The sequence below is a fragment of the Aythya marila genome, assembly GCF_965140915.1.
Source record: "Aythya marila genome assembly, chromosome: 19".
NCBI classification, from domain to species: domain Eukaryota; kingdom Metazoa; phylum Chordata; class Aves; order Anseriformes; family Anatidae; genus Aythya; species Aythya marila.
In genome coordinates, this window is record NC_139060.1 from 7740605 (window position 1) to 7756443 (window position 15839).

The 15839-nt window shown below is 54.6% G+C and overlaps 2 protein-coding genes across 2 annotated transcripts; both read right to left on the minus strand.

The window, feature by feature from the left end:
- Window positions 1-1096: 1096 nt before the first annotated feature.
- Window positions 1097-6456, minus strand: EXOSC2 (exosome component 2). The gene is made up of 9 exons (XM_082775591.1): window positions 6295-6456; window positions 6114-6215; window positions 5953-5998; window positions 5461-5550; window positions 5056-5121; window positions 4821-4889; window positions 3518-3694; window positions 3197-3325; window positions 1097-2397 (listed from the first exon to the last, which is right to left on the minus strand). The coding sequence occupies exons 1-9, from the start codon at window positions 6417-6419 to the stop codon at window positions 2317-2319; spliced, it is 885 nt and encodes a 294-aa protein (XP_082631717.1). The 5' UTR covers window positions 6420-6456; the 3' UTR covers window positions 1097-2316.
- A 2181-nt stretch (window positions 6457-8637) lies between these two features.
- On the minus strand, window positions 8638-15158 carry PRDM12 (PR/SET domain 12; the record flags this gene model as incomplete). The annotated part of the gene is made up of 5 exons (XM_082775759.1): window positions 8638-9020; window positions 10026-10137; window positions 12969-13124; window positions 13930-14120; window positions 14945-15158. The coding sequence occupies 5 exons, from the start codon at window positions 15156-15158 to the stop codon at window positions 8638-8640; spliced, it is 1056 nt and encodes a 351-aa protein (XP_082631885.1).
- Window positions 15159-15839: the final 681 nt, after the last annotated feature.

A 15839-nucleotide genomic window follows, 5' to 3' on the forward strand; every position in this document is an offset into this window, starting at 1 on the left:
CCACCCCCAGATCCTTCCTGACCTGTTAGATGCCTGCAGAGAGGTTGCTGAAGGACAGAGGAACATTTTGCGTTCATCTAAGAGACCAGCAGAACCATTTCCAGGTATCAGATCTCTCTGGGAGGTGGTGCAGTACAGTCTCTTCATCTTTTTTTGCCCTTTACCTGACATAGTTAAGTAGCAGAGACAAAAAGAGTGCTACTGGATGAAATACAGATAACTCAATAGCCTTCAAAAATGCTTTCAGAAAAGGGAACATCAGACACTATCTCATTGCCTGTACGTCCCCATAGATGCCTCACAGCAGAAACCCCAGTCTCCCCAAACAGTAGTAAGATAAACAGCTGCTACACTACAGCAGAGGGATAGAAAAAAAAAAAAAAAAAAGAAAAAAAAAAGGTATTTTTCTAATTGGAAGATGCAGAGACTGCTGAAACTTTCATTCTCTGTGCTGTTCCCATCCATGCTGATGCAGATAACGCTGGTAGCAGCTTTATATACAGACCCAAAAACGTCACCATCAGGCTTTAGTCTTCAACCTTCCCAAGTCATCTTGAGGATGCAATTGTTCTCACATTTCCTAAGGAATCCTTGCAGAACTCAGAAATAACCAATTCCCAGATTTTGCATGGAATGTTCCACTGTCACAGCCCTAGGAATTAAGTACGATTTCACAGAGGCAGCAAGGGCTGAAGTTTGAGTTTTGCAGCAGCAGAAAGGATTACCCATGTCCTTGCTTGTCCTTAGCCACTGAGCTCCATAATGCTCTACTAAGTGTTTAGGTAGCAGCGCTGGTGGCAGACATCCAGCCCTTGTTATTTGGAAAGAAATGAAGCAAAGCTGCTGAAGATTACTACAAACGCGATCTGAAGCTGCCACCTAGTGCTTACTCTGGACCACAGGCAGAGCAGTCTGCACCAGATGAAAAGCAAGGAAGGATATTTCTTGTTCCCAGGAAAAGAGTGAGCAATTTTTTTTCTCCTTTTGCCTGAGGCAAGCATGAGAACTTGAAACATTAAGATTAGATTCAGGGGGAATTGGGGTAGACTTTTTGATTTTTCATCCTTTTTAACAACTGTAACATCGTAGTGCAAGCAGCTCTAATACGAAACAAATATGTTTATACACACACACAATACACATATAAAACAAACAGTTCTAATACAGCATCAGAGATCTGACAGGACATCAAAATAAAAGCATCACATCCATTCTATACAGGGAAGGCGAGTGACAACATCTGGCTCAGCATGCCCACCTTTAACCAAGGCCCTCAGGCCAGTGTCTTGCTGGGCTCCCTGCCTCCCCCAGCCCTGACACAGCGGCACAACTCACCTTTCCACGGCATCTTGCAGTGAAGCAATGTTGAGAGAAAGCCACTGTGAACAGTGCCAGGCAATCTACTCACACACTTACCCTGCCTGGAAGACGTGCTGATGATGAAGGTCAAGTTCTGGTTTTAAGGATGAAGAGCAATGGTGGAAGGGGAGGCACCAGGACACTGCAACCATTCCAAGTGTCCTGGCACAAGGAAACTTAAGCCAACTGTAGTTCTCTAGTTAGACTCAATTCATTCCGGAGGAGGATAAACCAACGCACACGCTCCTGAACAACTACCTCTGTTTCAAAAAAAAAATTTATTGAAATACAAAATATTTAATAGAAAACAGTAACAGAGCCTCTTCAGAGGACGAGCTTGCCACATCAGGCATATAAAAGGGACTGGCAGGATGCACACAGACTGAGAAGACACTGCTTGCCTATGGCTACCTGGGTCATGCGGACAGCCACGTCCAGTCTCAAACCCTTGAGACATACAAACCATGAAAATCTAAACCCACAATGTGGTTAGACGCTCCTTTCCTCTAAGGACTTGTACTTTTTATTTTCTTTCTTTGAGACTGCAAAACCCTAAGTCAAAAGGACAAACTGGCAGATCTGCATTACAATAAAGAAAAATTAAAAACAATTTAAAAGCCTTTGGGAAGGAAGAAACCAATCGCAAAACACACCCCTTCCTCTCTATTGTTCAACACCAAATTCAGGGGCACTAGACACAGCAACAAGGCACGTCCCCATTGTATCTGTGTCTTCATAAAGGTCAGATATGTACTGCTGTACTAAAAGGCTATTGTACTCCAGTACTGTTTAGTACTATGGTACTAAAAGGGCTCAGGAGGTATCCACGGAGTTAAAATGAGCAATTTTGGTAATTTCTGAAGTATGGAATGAATGCCTGGGACTAAAACACTGAAAAAAAAAAATACTGAGGATCAAAAGCTGCCATGGTGGGGCTTCAAATAACCGCTTCTGACACTATCCCTCCAGATCCAACAGCCTCTGCCGGGTTTCCAGAACAATCTCCTCCATCACCTCTGGTTTGAGAATATCCTTGATCTGGAGTGGAAAGAAGAGTAACATTGGCACCAAAGAACAACAACTACCATCGCACTCCAAGTTAACTTTGCCAGCCTACTATTTCATATAAAGACCATAAGAAATCAAAGGAGAATCTACTAACAACTCCCAACCTTTACTGAATGCCATAAACCAGTATTTGGGAAGGGAAAAAACATCTTAACCAGAAGTAGAGTTCAAAAGAACACCCCATCTAGCTGCGTGTACTGCCCCTGTAGATGAAAGAAAAAGCCACTTCAGATCTTAGCCATTTATGACAGGAGAACTGCTAACGACTGTCCTGGCAGAACCTACAAACTCACGGAGCAAAGGTGTGCAACAGCAAGAGCTCAAACCGAGGGAGCATTCAGCACATGCAGAATTGCTATAAACAGAAGGCCAGGCTCTGTATGATACACGAGGCTTGCTTTTTCACTTGTTCTCAAACTGCACCTTAGCCTCATGCAAACTCTAATGCAATGCTGTTTTCACAGGGATCACAGATGGTCCATAATCCTACCCAGCAAGAGATAAACAACACGTATCTAAAAATTAACTATTTCTCTATAGAAATAGGTGGGCTTTGCCAGAGCCAGAACCCTTCAAACTATTCCTGAAAATGTCCCATGGCAATTTATGTCACGTGTAAGGGGGAAGTTCATATTATCACTCACTACAAAATCCTTTGGAAAGATAAAAAACCCTAGCACATATCTTACTAACTTCAGCAACAACTGATGCAGCCTTTCCAATCCCTCCCCAGAGTGTGGAATGAAGTGTATGACACTGGCTTCTGTACCTGATGAGAAAGGGATGCCTCATAGCAATACAGGATGCTAGTGTCAAAGAGCATCATCTTCTGAGTAGCCAGAGCCACAATGCAGTTTCGGAGCCGTGAGATCACCTCCCGGTCAGACAAGGGAACTGGCTGAGGAAGGACAGACAAAAAAAGAGATGAATACACAGGAAAATAATGCAAACCTACTGTAAAGAACGTTTTGCCACAGAACTAAAACCCGTTTCTTGAAAGCCTCAAGTTATTGATGTGCCTCTTGGACCACATTAAACTAGCAAAGCACCACTGGTAGAACATGGTTCGTCATCCTCCGTGTCCTCTCACCTCTAGGTTGGTGGTGAAGCCCCCTGCCTCTTCATCTTTCTGCTCTGTGGTTGGGTAGATCCAGATGAAACCATTGTTGCCGAGGATCACGGATGCACCACAGGGCAAGTCGTGGAAGTGAGTCTTCTGGCGTTTCACAAGGGAGGGCGAGACCTGAACGAGCACACCCTGGCCAAGCTGCAGAAGAGACCACGATACTCAGCCTGAGACACGAGCCACCACGGCTAACATCAAGTCACTGGCATGCACTCCATTTTTGGGCTAAGAACTGACCAGTTTTAACATCCTTTCCTGTGAAACAGCGAATATAAAACCTGCCTGCCTCTGGGAGTGCTGGGAGGATTAGCTAATGCCTGTGCAGTCCTTTGAAGATGAAGAATACTCTAAGTGCTTAGCACAAATGTTAATAATATCTCGATCCTAACTAGACATCAACCATTCCTGCAGAAAAATGAGGACTGAGAGGCCCAATTTAGAAGAACACTTTCCCTCTTAATCCAGTCGCTGTCCTTCACCCTTTGTGCAATAAGCACACTTCGCTTTCATCTTTTAAGTGCTAATACCCTCAGTCTAGTAATCCTGACTGCAGCCTGCGCTCCAATGGCCCCTTGGCTTATTTCAATGCGCCAAACCAGAGATAAATGCCGACTGCATAAAGCCTAAAATAGAGCCCTGGAGTGAGAAACAAGTCACAGGGGCAATGACCTGCAGAAGAGGAACGATGAAGTTTGAGCCAGAAGATTTTTCTCCCTGGGTTTCAGCTCCCAAGCAGCTAGTGGGGGAAAACAGGACTCACAAGCTGTAACAGTGACAGCAGCAGCTCAAAGCACGTGCTCTCTGCATTGGGGAACTCTGCCTTGTGCTCCAGCGTGGGAGCTAAGCCTCTTCCTAACCTGCACAAATGGGTTATAACACCTTGATCTTCTCCAGCTTTTCTTAAATATCTCCCCAAAAGTCCAAATTGTGCTTTGGCCTATATCGTTACCTTGATATAAATCAAATAAATTCTACTGACGTGGATAGAGTTGTGTTATATTTGAGAAAGGCCTGGCCTTCTAACACAGGACCACTAGCCTAGCTGTAACTCTCTGATATGCTAAATGGTGCCCTTCACCAGAGCTCTCCCCAAAGGGAGATCTCTTTTTTCCGCCCTTCTCATACCCCTCTTTTTGTAGCAAGCAGATGCCATCAGATAAAAAGCTCTGAACTGCTGCCAATTCCAGCCAGTTATGCCGTTTGGTAAACTCTTCAAAGCCAAATTGAACAAAATTAGGCCAAGACCAAGTGCTTTTGAGCAACTTACCTTCCCGTATTTCAGACTCCGGGTGTGCAGCGATACAGCCCCATCAGAGAACACAGACTGGACCTCTGCCTGTCAGGGCCAGTCAAGGAAACAAGCTCCCTACTGCTGCTCAGTGCCAAGAGCAACTGGCTGCCCACAGCAGAGAGTTCTCCGTGTCAGCCAGGCTGGCCGAGGTCTAGCTGTTCCCCCTGTGCCCCCTGAGTCTTCTGTTTGAGTACAAGCAGTGCAAGGATACACTGATGAGGTCCCCTTCCTGCAGATAGTCCCTCATTGCAAGCTCGTCTTCTGCCGATCTCCTTCTCTGAAAAGAACAATCACAGAAAAGTTACACAGCACTCAGAATTAGCAAACGTTAATTAATACCTATGCTAGGGAGGACCATCTCTTTAGGATGCTGTGAAAAACACAATCTGGTCACCAAGGGAACTCAGGTAAACTGGTCAGCACACCTTTAAATCATGGAAGTGTTTATGTCCAAATAACCCTAAAAGTTGAAGTTTATTAGAGCACTGCAGACTCTCCTGCAGGCACAAAAAAAACCAACACTACTCGTGTGCTAATTGTGGGAAGGGCTCCAGAGCTTCCTGCTGCGAAAACAGAAGACAGGGCTCTGACATGTCTCTGCACAAACTGCACTCACCAGTTCCCCACCAGGTAAATTCATAGATGACAGCAACAAGACTGAATCTAGCCTGGAATTGGTTTCCACTTTCCATCGTTTCTGCTGAACCTGGAAAAGAAAAGTTCTATTGCTGTACACTCAGAAAATGAGAAAGGTCTTCAGTGCCTGACAGCTTCACACCGAAAGGCCACGAGCAGTGATGTGACCACGACATCCCACCCCAGGGCCTGCACAAGTGCTTCCACCAGCACTGAGACAAGCGGGAGTTGAGACAGCACCGCAGCCTACTTTTAGCTTCACCTTTTTGAAAAAACACGTGCTAACAGTGCTTCTGTAACCAAATATATTCTTCTCTGTTCTCAGTATGGGTTTTATTCAGTTCTTTTTAGACTGTAGGAGCATCACATCCAACCCTGCAAGCACTCGGCTGTCCCGCAGCGCCAGGCACCACAACGCCCAGACACCAGCACACTTTTAGGAGCCCCCTAAAACCGCGCCTGCAGGTTTTACCTCCGTGATCCTCCCAACCACGATGTCGCCGACTTCGCCGTTGTACCTGGCGGGGGCACAGACAGCAGTTTATTCATTATTAATCCCATCTTTCCCCACAGCAACCACCCACACCTTGCCTCCCGCACCACCCACGCCGTAGCCAAGACTGAGGTGCTCACCTGGTCTTAAGCGCCTTGACACACACCAGCTTGTTCACCCTCTCCACAGCACCGGCCACCGAGGCGATCAGCTTCTCCTCATCCACGTAGGTGCCATGGCCCCTGTGGAGGGAACAGGCACCTGAAGACAGCCCCGCACCGGCCACCAGTCACCTCCCCGCCGCTTCCTCCGCCTCCCCACCTCATGTAGCCCGTGTCTGTGGTGATGGTGTCCCCCGGCGCCACCAGGTGCTTCTCTTCGCCCCGCGACCCACTCGGCGCCACCGCCTTGCGGGCCACCGGCAGCCTCATGGCGACCGCCGCCATCTTGGGGACGGGCGGTGCGGCGCCGGCTCCCCCTTCCACACGTGCCTTCCGGCCGCCATCTTGGCTGCTGGCAGAAAGCGGCGCGCCTGAGGCGTGGGCGCCGCCATCTTGAGTGAGGGCAGCCGTGAAGGGGGGGGGGCAGCGTCAGGTGTGGCGCCGCCTTCGCGCCGGGCGGCCATTTTGGTTGCTGGCACGACCGGGAGGCGGGGGCTTCACTGCGTTGGGATCGAAGGGGAGAAGGCGGCCATGTTTAGTGCGGGCAGGGCCCCTTCACCGCTGTGCCAGGCCTCTGAGGTGCTGAGGCGGGGGGGGGCAGCCCCGGCATGGAGCCCCCCGACCCCAGCCCCTCAGCGCTGTAACAAAACGTTCAACCTGAGGGAGAGCAGGGCCCCCAGGCTCTTAATTTCTGCTTATGTGTGTGTGTACATGCAAATTATTTCCCATTTTTTTCAGAGATGATGCTGTTATCGTCTCCCAAGGTGAAATAAAGGCGCCAGGAACAGCTCCTCACACCACAACCGTGGAGGTGCTGAGCACTGACCCCGTTACACAGCACTGCCGGCCCCCAAAAGAAAGCCTCGGCTTAAACGAGGGCTGAAGGATTCACCCCTGGCATAGCTGCTCTAGCATTAAATAACACAATTGTGTGGAAGTTTTACGCATTTCCTTCAAACGCCAGTTAGCATCTCAGAGCTGCTGAGAAAATACAGGGGAAAAGAGAAGCCAGGGCTGACCTTCCCTGAATGCTTCGCTTCCTCAGGACCAAAATCAAATATTTCAAGCAAGGCTTGCAACTGTAGCCTCTATCAGCTGAAATATGACTATCATTTCAGAGAAGATATTAAAAGATATCAGCAGTTTTTCTTCCAAACAGACTGTAAAGTGGAGGCAGCCCAACTAGTACCACCCCATCTATTACTAGCACGAACGCATCCCTTCTCTTTCGACCTGCAGAAGGGTTTTTGTTTCCCAGAGCCGACCTTTCCTCTTCTCAGTGCCTGGTCTAACACCCAGTGCTACATCTTTTTTGCCACTTACTTGCCTGAAGTTATTTGAAACTAACTCTTCCTGCCCACTATATTCTTCCACCCAGCACGGAGCAAAAATAAAGCCCTCAAAACTATCCATCTTCTAAATGATAAATGTTCCAAGTAATTTTTATTTAGAATACAAGAGAGAGGTACAAATGTATTTACACTGTGTACATATACAATCAAATAATATATAATATCAAAGTTTTGTAAATAATGTTTTACATAAATATTTACAAAGTTAAAGTGACAGATTTTTTCTTTTTCTTTTTTCTTTTTTTTTTTTTTTTTCGGAAGTAAAACACGGTTTGTGAGAACTTTATACACCTTAGACTTATAATTAATATTAGAATACCTTCTTCCAAGCCTTATGATACACGGCTCCTCTCGCATGTGGCAGGACTCCAGAGGGCGCTTAGAGCTGTCCTTGGGGACGGAGCTGGCCCAGGGACGGGATTTCTGTCCCCAGAGGGCAGCAGAAGGAAACCCGAAATGTTCCCTCGGGGCTGCAGGGAGCGAGGGGCAGCGATGCTGGAGCAGCACCCCACAAAACCTGCCCGTGGCTGGGCATTGCCGGTGGGCACATCGCGCTGGGGGTGTCCCTTGGCTTGTCCCCTTCACCACGGCACCCCAACCCCATCACCGTGGGCTGGAGGAAGGCAGACAGCGGGGCTGAACGCAGCTCGGGGGGAAACACGGCCGTTTGCTGAATCAGGAGGGAAATCTGTCCCTTGGGAAGGGCCAGCAGAGAGAAAGCTGATGGCTCCAGCAGGGCCGTGCCACGTCTCTCTGCTGGCCGCTTGCTGGGACAGTAACAAGGGGGCACGAAGGTTTTTTTCTTTCTGTCAAATTATCTGTAAAACCCAGGTGCGATTCATCCAGGCATGGCCTTGAGGCTGCCCTCCTGTTGTGCACCAGCAAACCCGCCAGACACCGTGCCCTGTGTGTTGAGGCACCATCCCCTCTCCCCTGTCCCCCTGCCAGCCCCGGGGACAAGCAGCTCACACTCGGGGAGCACCCCACACACCCAGCGATGCTCCTAAATTCAAGCAGCTCACCACGCAAATCAGCCCTGCCTCTGCCCCCCCCAGCTCTGCCGAGGGCTCCCGACTTCTTGCATGTCTCACCGCCAGTCTTTTGCCCGTTGGCAGCAGCTTTCCGAAAACCCCCGCCGCCGTGCCGGGGGCTCACAGCACCATGGTGGGGATGTGATGGGCCAGGGAGGCGGGATGGGGCACGGGCAGGGCAGGGGAGTGAGCCTGCAGGGAGGCGTTGGGGGGCCGGTGGCGGGCGCTTTTCTGGTGGGCCCGCAGCCCGGCGAGCTGGGAGTAGGCACTTTGGCAAACCTGGCACTTGTAGGGCCGCTCGCCGGTGTGCAAGCGGACGTGGTTGCGGAGGGTGGAGGACTGGCTGAAGCGGCGGTTGCAGAAGCGGCACACGAAGGGCTTGTCCAGGGTGTGGATGCGCATGTGGGAGCGCAGGTTGCTGCGGGAGTTGAAGCCGCGGTGGCAGATGACGCAGCGCATGCGCCCAGTGGTGCTGGCCCCCGTCTCCACCGCGTGGAAATCCTCTGGGGACGACAGATGCAGCGGTCAGGCGCTGCCCTCTTGGGCTCACCCCCATTCCCGAGTTGCCCGCGGTGCTGGCTGCCCTAAATCACCGCCCCGTGTGCCCTCGCTGGCTCTCCCCTGCTTGCTGTGGGTGCCCGCAGGCTGGTGTTTGTGGATTTGGGATGGGGACAGAGCTGGGAGCAGGCTGACCCCAATTAAGGTGAGGGGGATGCTCAGGCTGACCCGTCTCCCCTGCAGAAAGGATTTCACACAGGATGCGCTTTCCCCTTCCTTTGGCTACCTCTCATTTCTCCTGCACCTACGTGGCCAAAGCAGCCAGGAGCAGAGAGCAGGGGTGACGGGAGGGTGACGGGGAGCTGCCAGCAGCGACCTGCCTCAGTCCCAGCTTCACCCCATGCCCTGCTGGGCTCTGACCCTGCTCACACAGAGCGGGGAGCACGGAGGGGCTCGGCTCCGAGCCCAGCACCCCAAAAAGACCCGCTGCCTGCCCGTAAATGAGCACCCTGGGGAACCACTGAAACAGGCAGAGTGAAAGCCCATGGAAGGGAAAGCCTGTGCTGGCGATTTGGGTAAAAAAACAGTTTGTGCTGCTAAAAGCAGAGCAGGAAAATAAATGACTGCATCCCAGCCTCCCGCAGTGCGTCAGGGCTCCTTCCTCCCTGCCCAGCAGTCGCTGGTCACAGCACCAGCACCAGCCAGGGACAAGTCGGCACGGAGAGGGTCCCCAAATCCCAGGGACCTGCCCCAGCTGCATGGCTCTGTCCTGGGGGAGACGGGCGCTGCATTACAGCCGAGGCAGATCAGCCTCTCCCAGGAAGATCGTGGGGCTAGGGAGAGCTGTGTGGGGTTGCGTGCCCAGCACGGGGCGTGCTGTGCTCCTCCATGGTCCCCATGTTTGTCCCCTGAGAGCTGAGGGGGTCCCTGCCCCACACCCTCAGAGCTGGGGATGGGGTGAGCAGAGAACGAGACGGATGCCGTGTCCCTGTGTGCGCGATGTTACTCACCATGCTTGTTCTTCTTCTGCTCCTCTTCCAGCCCCGGCACACCCGGGATGCCCAGGAAGGTGTTGTGGGAGTTCCCGTACCAGACCAGCAGCTCCTGATCTGGAGGAATCATCTGGAGACAGACAAACAGACGGGGCTGTCGGGATGGGGCGGCTCTATCCGCATCCTCGGCCAGTCGCTGCAGACCCCACTGGCCGTCCCCCACCCCTAAAACATCCCGCTGCCATCAGGTCCTGGGAGGAAGGTGACAACTGGTGACCTGGCAGGGACAGAGCACAGCCCCTGTGGGTCCCTGCAGCTCAGGGAGGTGAGGGTGCAGCGGCACGGGGAAATGGCTCTGTTCCCTGGAGCGAGCAGCCAGCAAACGGCGCCCAACCTCGCCACGCAAAGCAGCCGTGGCTGGGAGCACGGATGCGCTCACACCAGAGCAAATCCACAAGGCAGCACCAATAACAAATAACCCTAAAAAAAATTGTATTTTTTTCCCTTGCAGGTTCCTAGTGCTGAGAAACTGATTTAGAAACAGCCCGCTGTTGCAGAGGCCGGCTTTCGATACGCAGAGTGATTCAAGAAAAGCATCATTTCCACGAAACGCAGATCTAAGATCACCAGAGCACTGAAAATGTGCCTCATTTGAAGCATCGGGAAGCAGTGGCAGCCAGATTCCATATCCTTAAGCCTCCCTCTATGTAAGGACCTCACTGGGGCTGCAGGGTGAGAGGCTGAGGAGGAGAAGCCGATACCACTTCCCCTCCCAAATTCGTGCTGTTTCTCTGCATCATTTTCTCTTAACAGAAAGTTAATTATTTTTAACATAAACGAATAAAATGTTGCTGGAGGGATAAAGTATATGTGCGTGGTCTGTTGCTGCACACGCCAGCAGCTCATCCGCATGCATACACCCCAAAACAATTTAAATTACCCCCGAAGAACCTCGTGGCCTTCAGATAGAAGGGCAAAGCTCAAGGCCCTCACCCTATTTTCCAGTATTTTCCTATATTGTACTTTCTAACTTGGAATTGCTGAGGAAGAGGATGGGAAAAGCAAACCAGCGAGTAAGGGCAGGAACAAGCGAAACCGCATGAAAATACAAATGCTGGATGGTGAGGAAGGCACCCAGTAAGCCCAATTTTTTTGGCAGGCAGGTGGAAAAGGAATCCTAAGAGTCACCTAAGAGTCAAACTTCTGCTTTTTCTTTTCTTCTCGGCGCACAAACCCTGAGTTGGAGCAGGCAGCGGGGTTTGGGGCCGCAGGGGTGTGCGTGCACACGGGTGTGCTGTCCAGGCACCGGTGGGAACGGGGAGCCTGCGAAGGAAGCAGCCCCTCGAACTGCCACCCAGCTCCTCGGCCCCTCGGTGCTCCCCTTCCCTACTCCCTCACCAAGAAAGCCCCGGCCCCTTCCCCTCCCCGTGGCCCCGCAGCCAGGCACGGGCACCTCTCATGCCCACGTCCCCATCACGCAGGGTTCAGCTCTCCACATCTCAACTTCACCGCCTGCGCTGAGGGAATTCAACTCCTCTGCTCCAGTGCCCAATGATCCAGCCACGGGCAGCGAGCCCGTGGATTTGATATCGCTGTGCAATAACCCTCTGCTCGCACCACCCATACTCATCTCACCTGCCCCACTGCCCTGCATAGGGAAGTCCGCAAGGGCTGACACACAGCCGCACCCCGAGCTACACCCCTCAACAAGATCTAATGAAAAAAAAAAGCAGTTAAGCGAACACCATGCCAGGCACGGCTGCCCACAAGAATATCGGCTCTTAAAGCCTGCAAAGGGAACCCCAGGATGAGGAGAGCAGCACGGAGATGCTCAGGGCTCCTGCTCGCAGACCCCAGTGAGACACGCACCCTCCCGCAGCAGCAGCGGAGCTGTTCTTCCCTCACCCCACTACTCGCCTTCCCCATCCCACTTCACCGATCCCAAACCCTGGTGCTGGCTCAGTGCAGCACTGGCCGTGGTCCTGCCCCACAGCCCTCCTGCTCCTCTGGCAGCCACTGCAGGAGCCCAAAGGATCGGGGGAGCTGCCCTTGCCTACGATGCCCGCGGGCGCTCGCGCTCTCCCCAGCCGCGCTCCCTCTCCCCGCAGCAGCAGGAGCTGTCCCCTCGCGCCGCTCTAAACCCGGGTAGCTGCCCGCTGACATCTCCCCGAGCTCCTCCTGCAATAGGGTCATTTTATGGGGACGTTGCACACAAGCAGGGCTGGTGCCCACCATGGTGCTGCTGGCACGTACGGGCACGGGGACGATGCTGCTGCAGTAGCCAGGCGCTCGCCTCCATCCCAGCACCCGCAGCTTTCACCCCGCACCCTGGGGTGTCCCCGGGACCCAGCACCTGCCCACACGTTGTACAGGAGTGTGAGGATGAGCTGGGCAGGATGAGGCCGGTGCCCACCGCAGGATGCCCGAGGCATGGCTGCAGCAGCAGCGGTGCCACTCCCTGCCCGGATCCCACAGCCCCGTCCTCCTCCTGCTCCATTTGCACCCGGAGCCGCTGCGACCCCCGGGTGAAAGCTGCGGAGCCAAGCGCAGCCAGCACCCGGCTCCGGGCACTCACAGAACCCCCAGACTTTTCCCTGCTGCACTGAAGCAGGTTCTGCACACGCAAAAATCCCATTTTTAAAGACAGCATCAAAACCCTGCTCCTGCCCAAAGCCCCGGCTGAGCCAGGATCGCAGCTCTTTTCACATTTTATGCCCCAAAACGAGCTTGGGCAGCGTTTGCTCTCCCCGTGCTCAGCACACCTCACCCCATGAGCCCACCAGAAGGAAACAGAGAAGAGAAGGGTGCTTCCCTGCCTCCCTGAAGCCTGCACAATGACGTTTCCCCACAGGTCTGGGTGCCCTGCACTCCCACGGGTGCTCCAGCAGCAGCCCCACAGACAAGGAAAGGGACCCGCAAAGGTGGCTTCCCAGCACCCCGTTGCCTCCCGACCCCGCGTACCTCGATGGCCTTGTAGAAGATGCTGTTCCCGATCTGCACCACCTCCAGGTTCTGCTCCTGCTCGTTCCGGGCACATTTGATGTAGGTCATCCAGCTGCGGTGGTCCTCCTGGCTGGCATCGATGAAGTACCGCACCGTGCCGTCCTCGTTGAAGACCTGGGGGGGGGGACACACAGCGCTCGGTGGTCCAAGCCCCTCCACACGGGGATCGCGGCGCTGGGGGATGCTCTGGGATCGCGTCCCCGGCTGGGGACAAGCCCCAAAGCAGCACGGCCTCGGGGCTGAGACCCTGCAGGCAGCCAGGAGCTGCTGCCTCCGGACAGGAGGTGCCCGGACCCTTCCTGATCGTGGTGCTGGGTGGGCACGGCTGGTTCTCTGCCCGGCTCCCTGCCTCAGTGCCCCCTTCTCAGAGGAGCCCAGCCCCAATGGGGCTGCTCAGCACCCTGCCACCACCTCGGGGGGAACGGGGTCGCTGCCGGAGCTGGCCCTGCGGGAGGATGCCTTGTGGGGTGGCAAAAAATGCGAGGCGAGCTTCTACTCTGCATGAAATAATAATAACCATCGGTGCAAACCCAGCACTCGGTGAAACCAAAACACTGAGCAAAACCCTTTCTGCTAACAGTGATGTCCTGGCAGCTCGGATCACCCCAAAACCCATGGAGTAAAAACACCGGGGCTGGGACAAAGCAGGGGATGGGCAGAGCCGGTTTCACCCACGGTGCACACTGCAGGGAGCCTCCAGCCGGGCGTTTCACCCCAAACGGGGCAGGGCAGGGCAGGATGTGACCCCGCAGCGTGCGACACGAGCAGCGGGGGCTTGGGGATGCTCCGAGGGCGGGCTGCGGGAGCCTCGCACCCACCTGCAGCCCCACGGGTCTCCTAAAGCAGCCTGCCCTGGGGAGAGCCGGGGGAAACTGAGGCACGCCGAGCTGAGGACAAAGCCCCCCCGGGGGGCCGTTACCTCCCACATGAGGTTGTTGTTCTTGCACAGGTCCACGTGCTCGGGCGAGATGACCCTGCCCGTGAAGGGCCCCATCTCCGTGCCCGCCTTGATCCACGTCTTGGAGAAGATGCCGAGCCCTTCGCCGGGGATGGAGCTCTGCGCGATGATCACCTCCGACGGCAGCACCAGGCTGGACAGCTTCTGCACCTCTGAGGACGGCGGCGAGAGGGGTCGATGAGGGACCGGCCGCTGCCTCCCCCCGCACCCCAAAGCGCCCCGGGGTCCCCCCATCCCCGCCGCGCTCCCCCCCCCACCCCGAGCCCGGCTGCGCTGTCCCCGAGCCGGGGCCGGGGAAGGGGGCGCGGAGACCCCGGGCTGGCACCCCCAAAGCGCTGCTTTGTGCCGGGGCCGTGGGGCTTTTAAAGGGCCGGGAGGGTTCCTACAAAGCGCTACAAGGTTCCCCTCCAGGGCATTGAGCCGGTACCTGGGAATAGCGGCCCGGGCCGGGCGAGGGAGCGAGGCTGAGAAAGGGGGTTAAATGGTGTCTATTTCGGCCCATCCAGCAATTTGTCATGCCGTTAAAGTGATCTGCATTCATTAAACTCAAGTAGAAAGAAATTGCTAATTCTAAATTCATTAGTCCTTTAGGAATGCTGTAGCGGTACATTGTGCCTGAATGGCGCGGGGGCTTGTTTAAAAGGGCCCAGGAATTCCTCTTACAAAATGGGGAGATGAGATGGTTGACATATCGTGAATGGAAATGGAATTAGCCTTCACGGTAAATTAAGAGAGGAACAGAAATCCGAGAGGGAGGTGGGGGGGGAGAAAAGGGAGCCGGGACGAGAGAAAAGACATTGTGCGGGGCCCTGAATGCGGCCGGGGGCGGCTCGGGGGAAAGCAGCGGCCCCGACCCCCTCCCCTGCCCCTTCTCAGCCCCACGGCCGAGGTGGGAACTTTCTCGGGTCAAACCCGAGTCAAAAAGCGGCCGGCGGCGAAGCCCCGACGGCGGCGGTGGCGGGGGCCGGGCACTCACCTCCGGAGAAGGACTGAGCCAGGACCTCGGCCGTGAAAGCGGTTTTGGGGCCGCTCTTCTCCTCGAAGAGCTGCTCGCCCAGCACGTTCCTCCAGCGGCCGTAGAGGAAGCTGTGCAGGATGTCCGACGTGATCACCTCGGCCAGGGCCAGCCCCTGCGGCTTCAGCCCGGGTTTGAGCACCAGGGCTTCGGCGGGCAGCACCGAGCCCATCATGGGGGCGAGGCGGCGGCCGGGCTCCGTGCGGCTCGGCGGCTCCCGCCCGGCTATATATGAGCTTCATTGACCCTCCTAATTGGTTATTAATGACCTCCCTGACGTTTGCCGGAGAGACTGGGGCTGCCGGAGCGAGGCGAGCCGTCGGAGCCCCCCTCCCCTCCAGCCCTCCCCTCCCCGGGGGTGGGGTGGCTGGAGGGAGGGACACGGCGCTCACACACTCACACACACACACAGATACACACGGACACGCTCACACACACACGGACACGCTCACACACCCCCACATACAATGCACACACGTGTAAATTCATACACGCACACGCAGACACACGGACACACACGTGTGCGCACAGATGCACCCCCCTATGCGCCCATACACAGCCCTATACCCCCCCACACACACGTACGCACCCATACACACACGTACACACACACACACACTCCGGATTGCCCCCCAAAAGCCGGGTGCAGGACCGGACCTCGCCGTCGGGCACGGCTCGATTCGGTTCTGCTCACTCCGGTTCGGCCCCGGCTGCTCCCAGCCGCTGCCGGCGCTCGTTTTACGCGCAAAACTCGGTGTTTTGGGGCCGCGGCTCCACACAACGAAATCCGCGCCCCCGATGCCCCCAGACCTCGTTTCTCGGTGCTGTTTGGTCCCTCTCGGCCCCAGCCAACGGG

Bases quoted from the DNA above. Each gene is read 5' to 3' on its own strand.
- EXOSC2 (XM_082775591.1), bottom strand. From the start codon at position 6,419: ATGGCGGCGGTCGCCATGAGGCTGCCGGTGGCCCGCAAGGCGGTGGCG. The intron at 5,999-6,113 runs GTGAGCACCTCA...TGCCCCCGCCAG, and splicing joins GTCAAGGCGCTTAAGACCAG to GTACAACGGCGAAGTCGGCG. The intron at 4,890-5,055 runs GTATCCTTGCAC...TGGCCCTGACAG, and splicing joins AGGAAGGGGACCTCATCAGT to GCAGAGGTCCAGTCTGTGTT.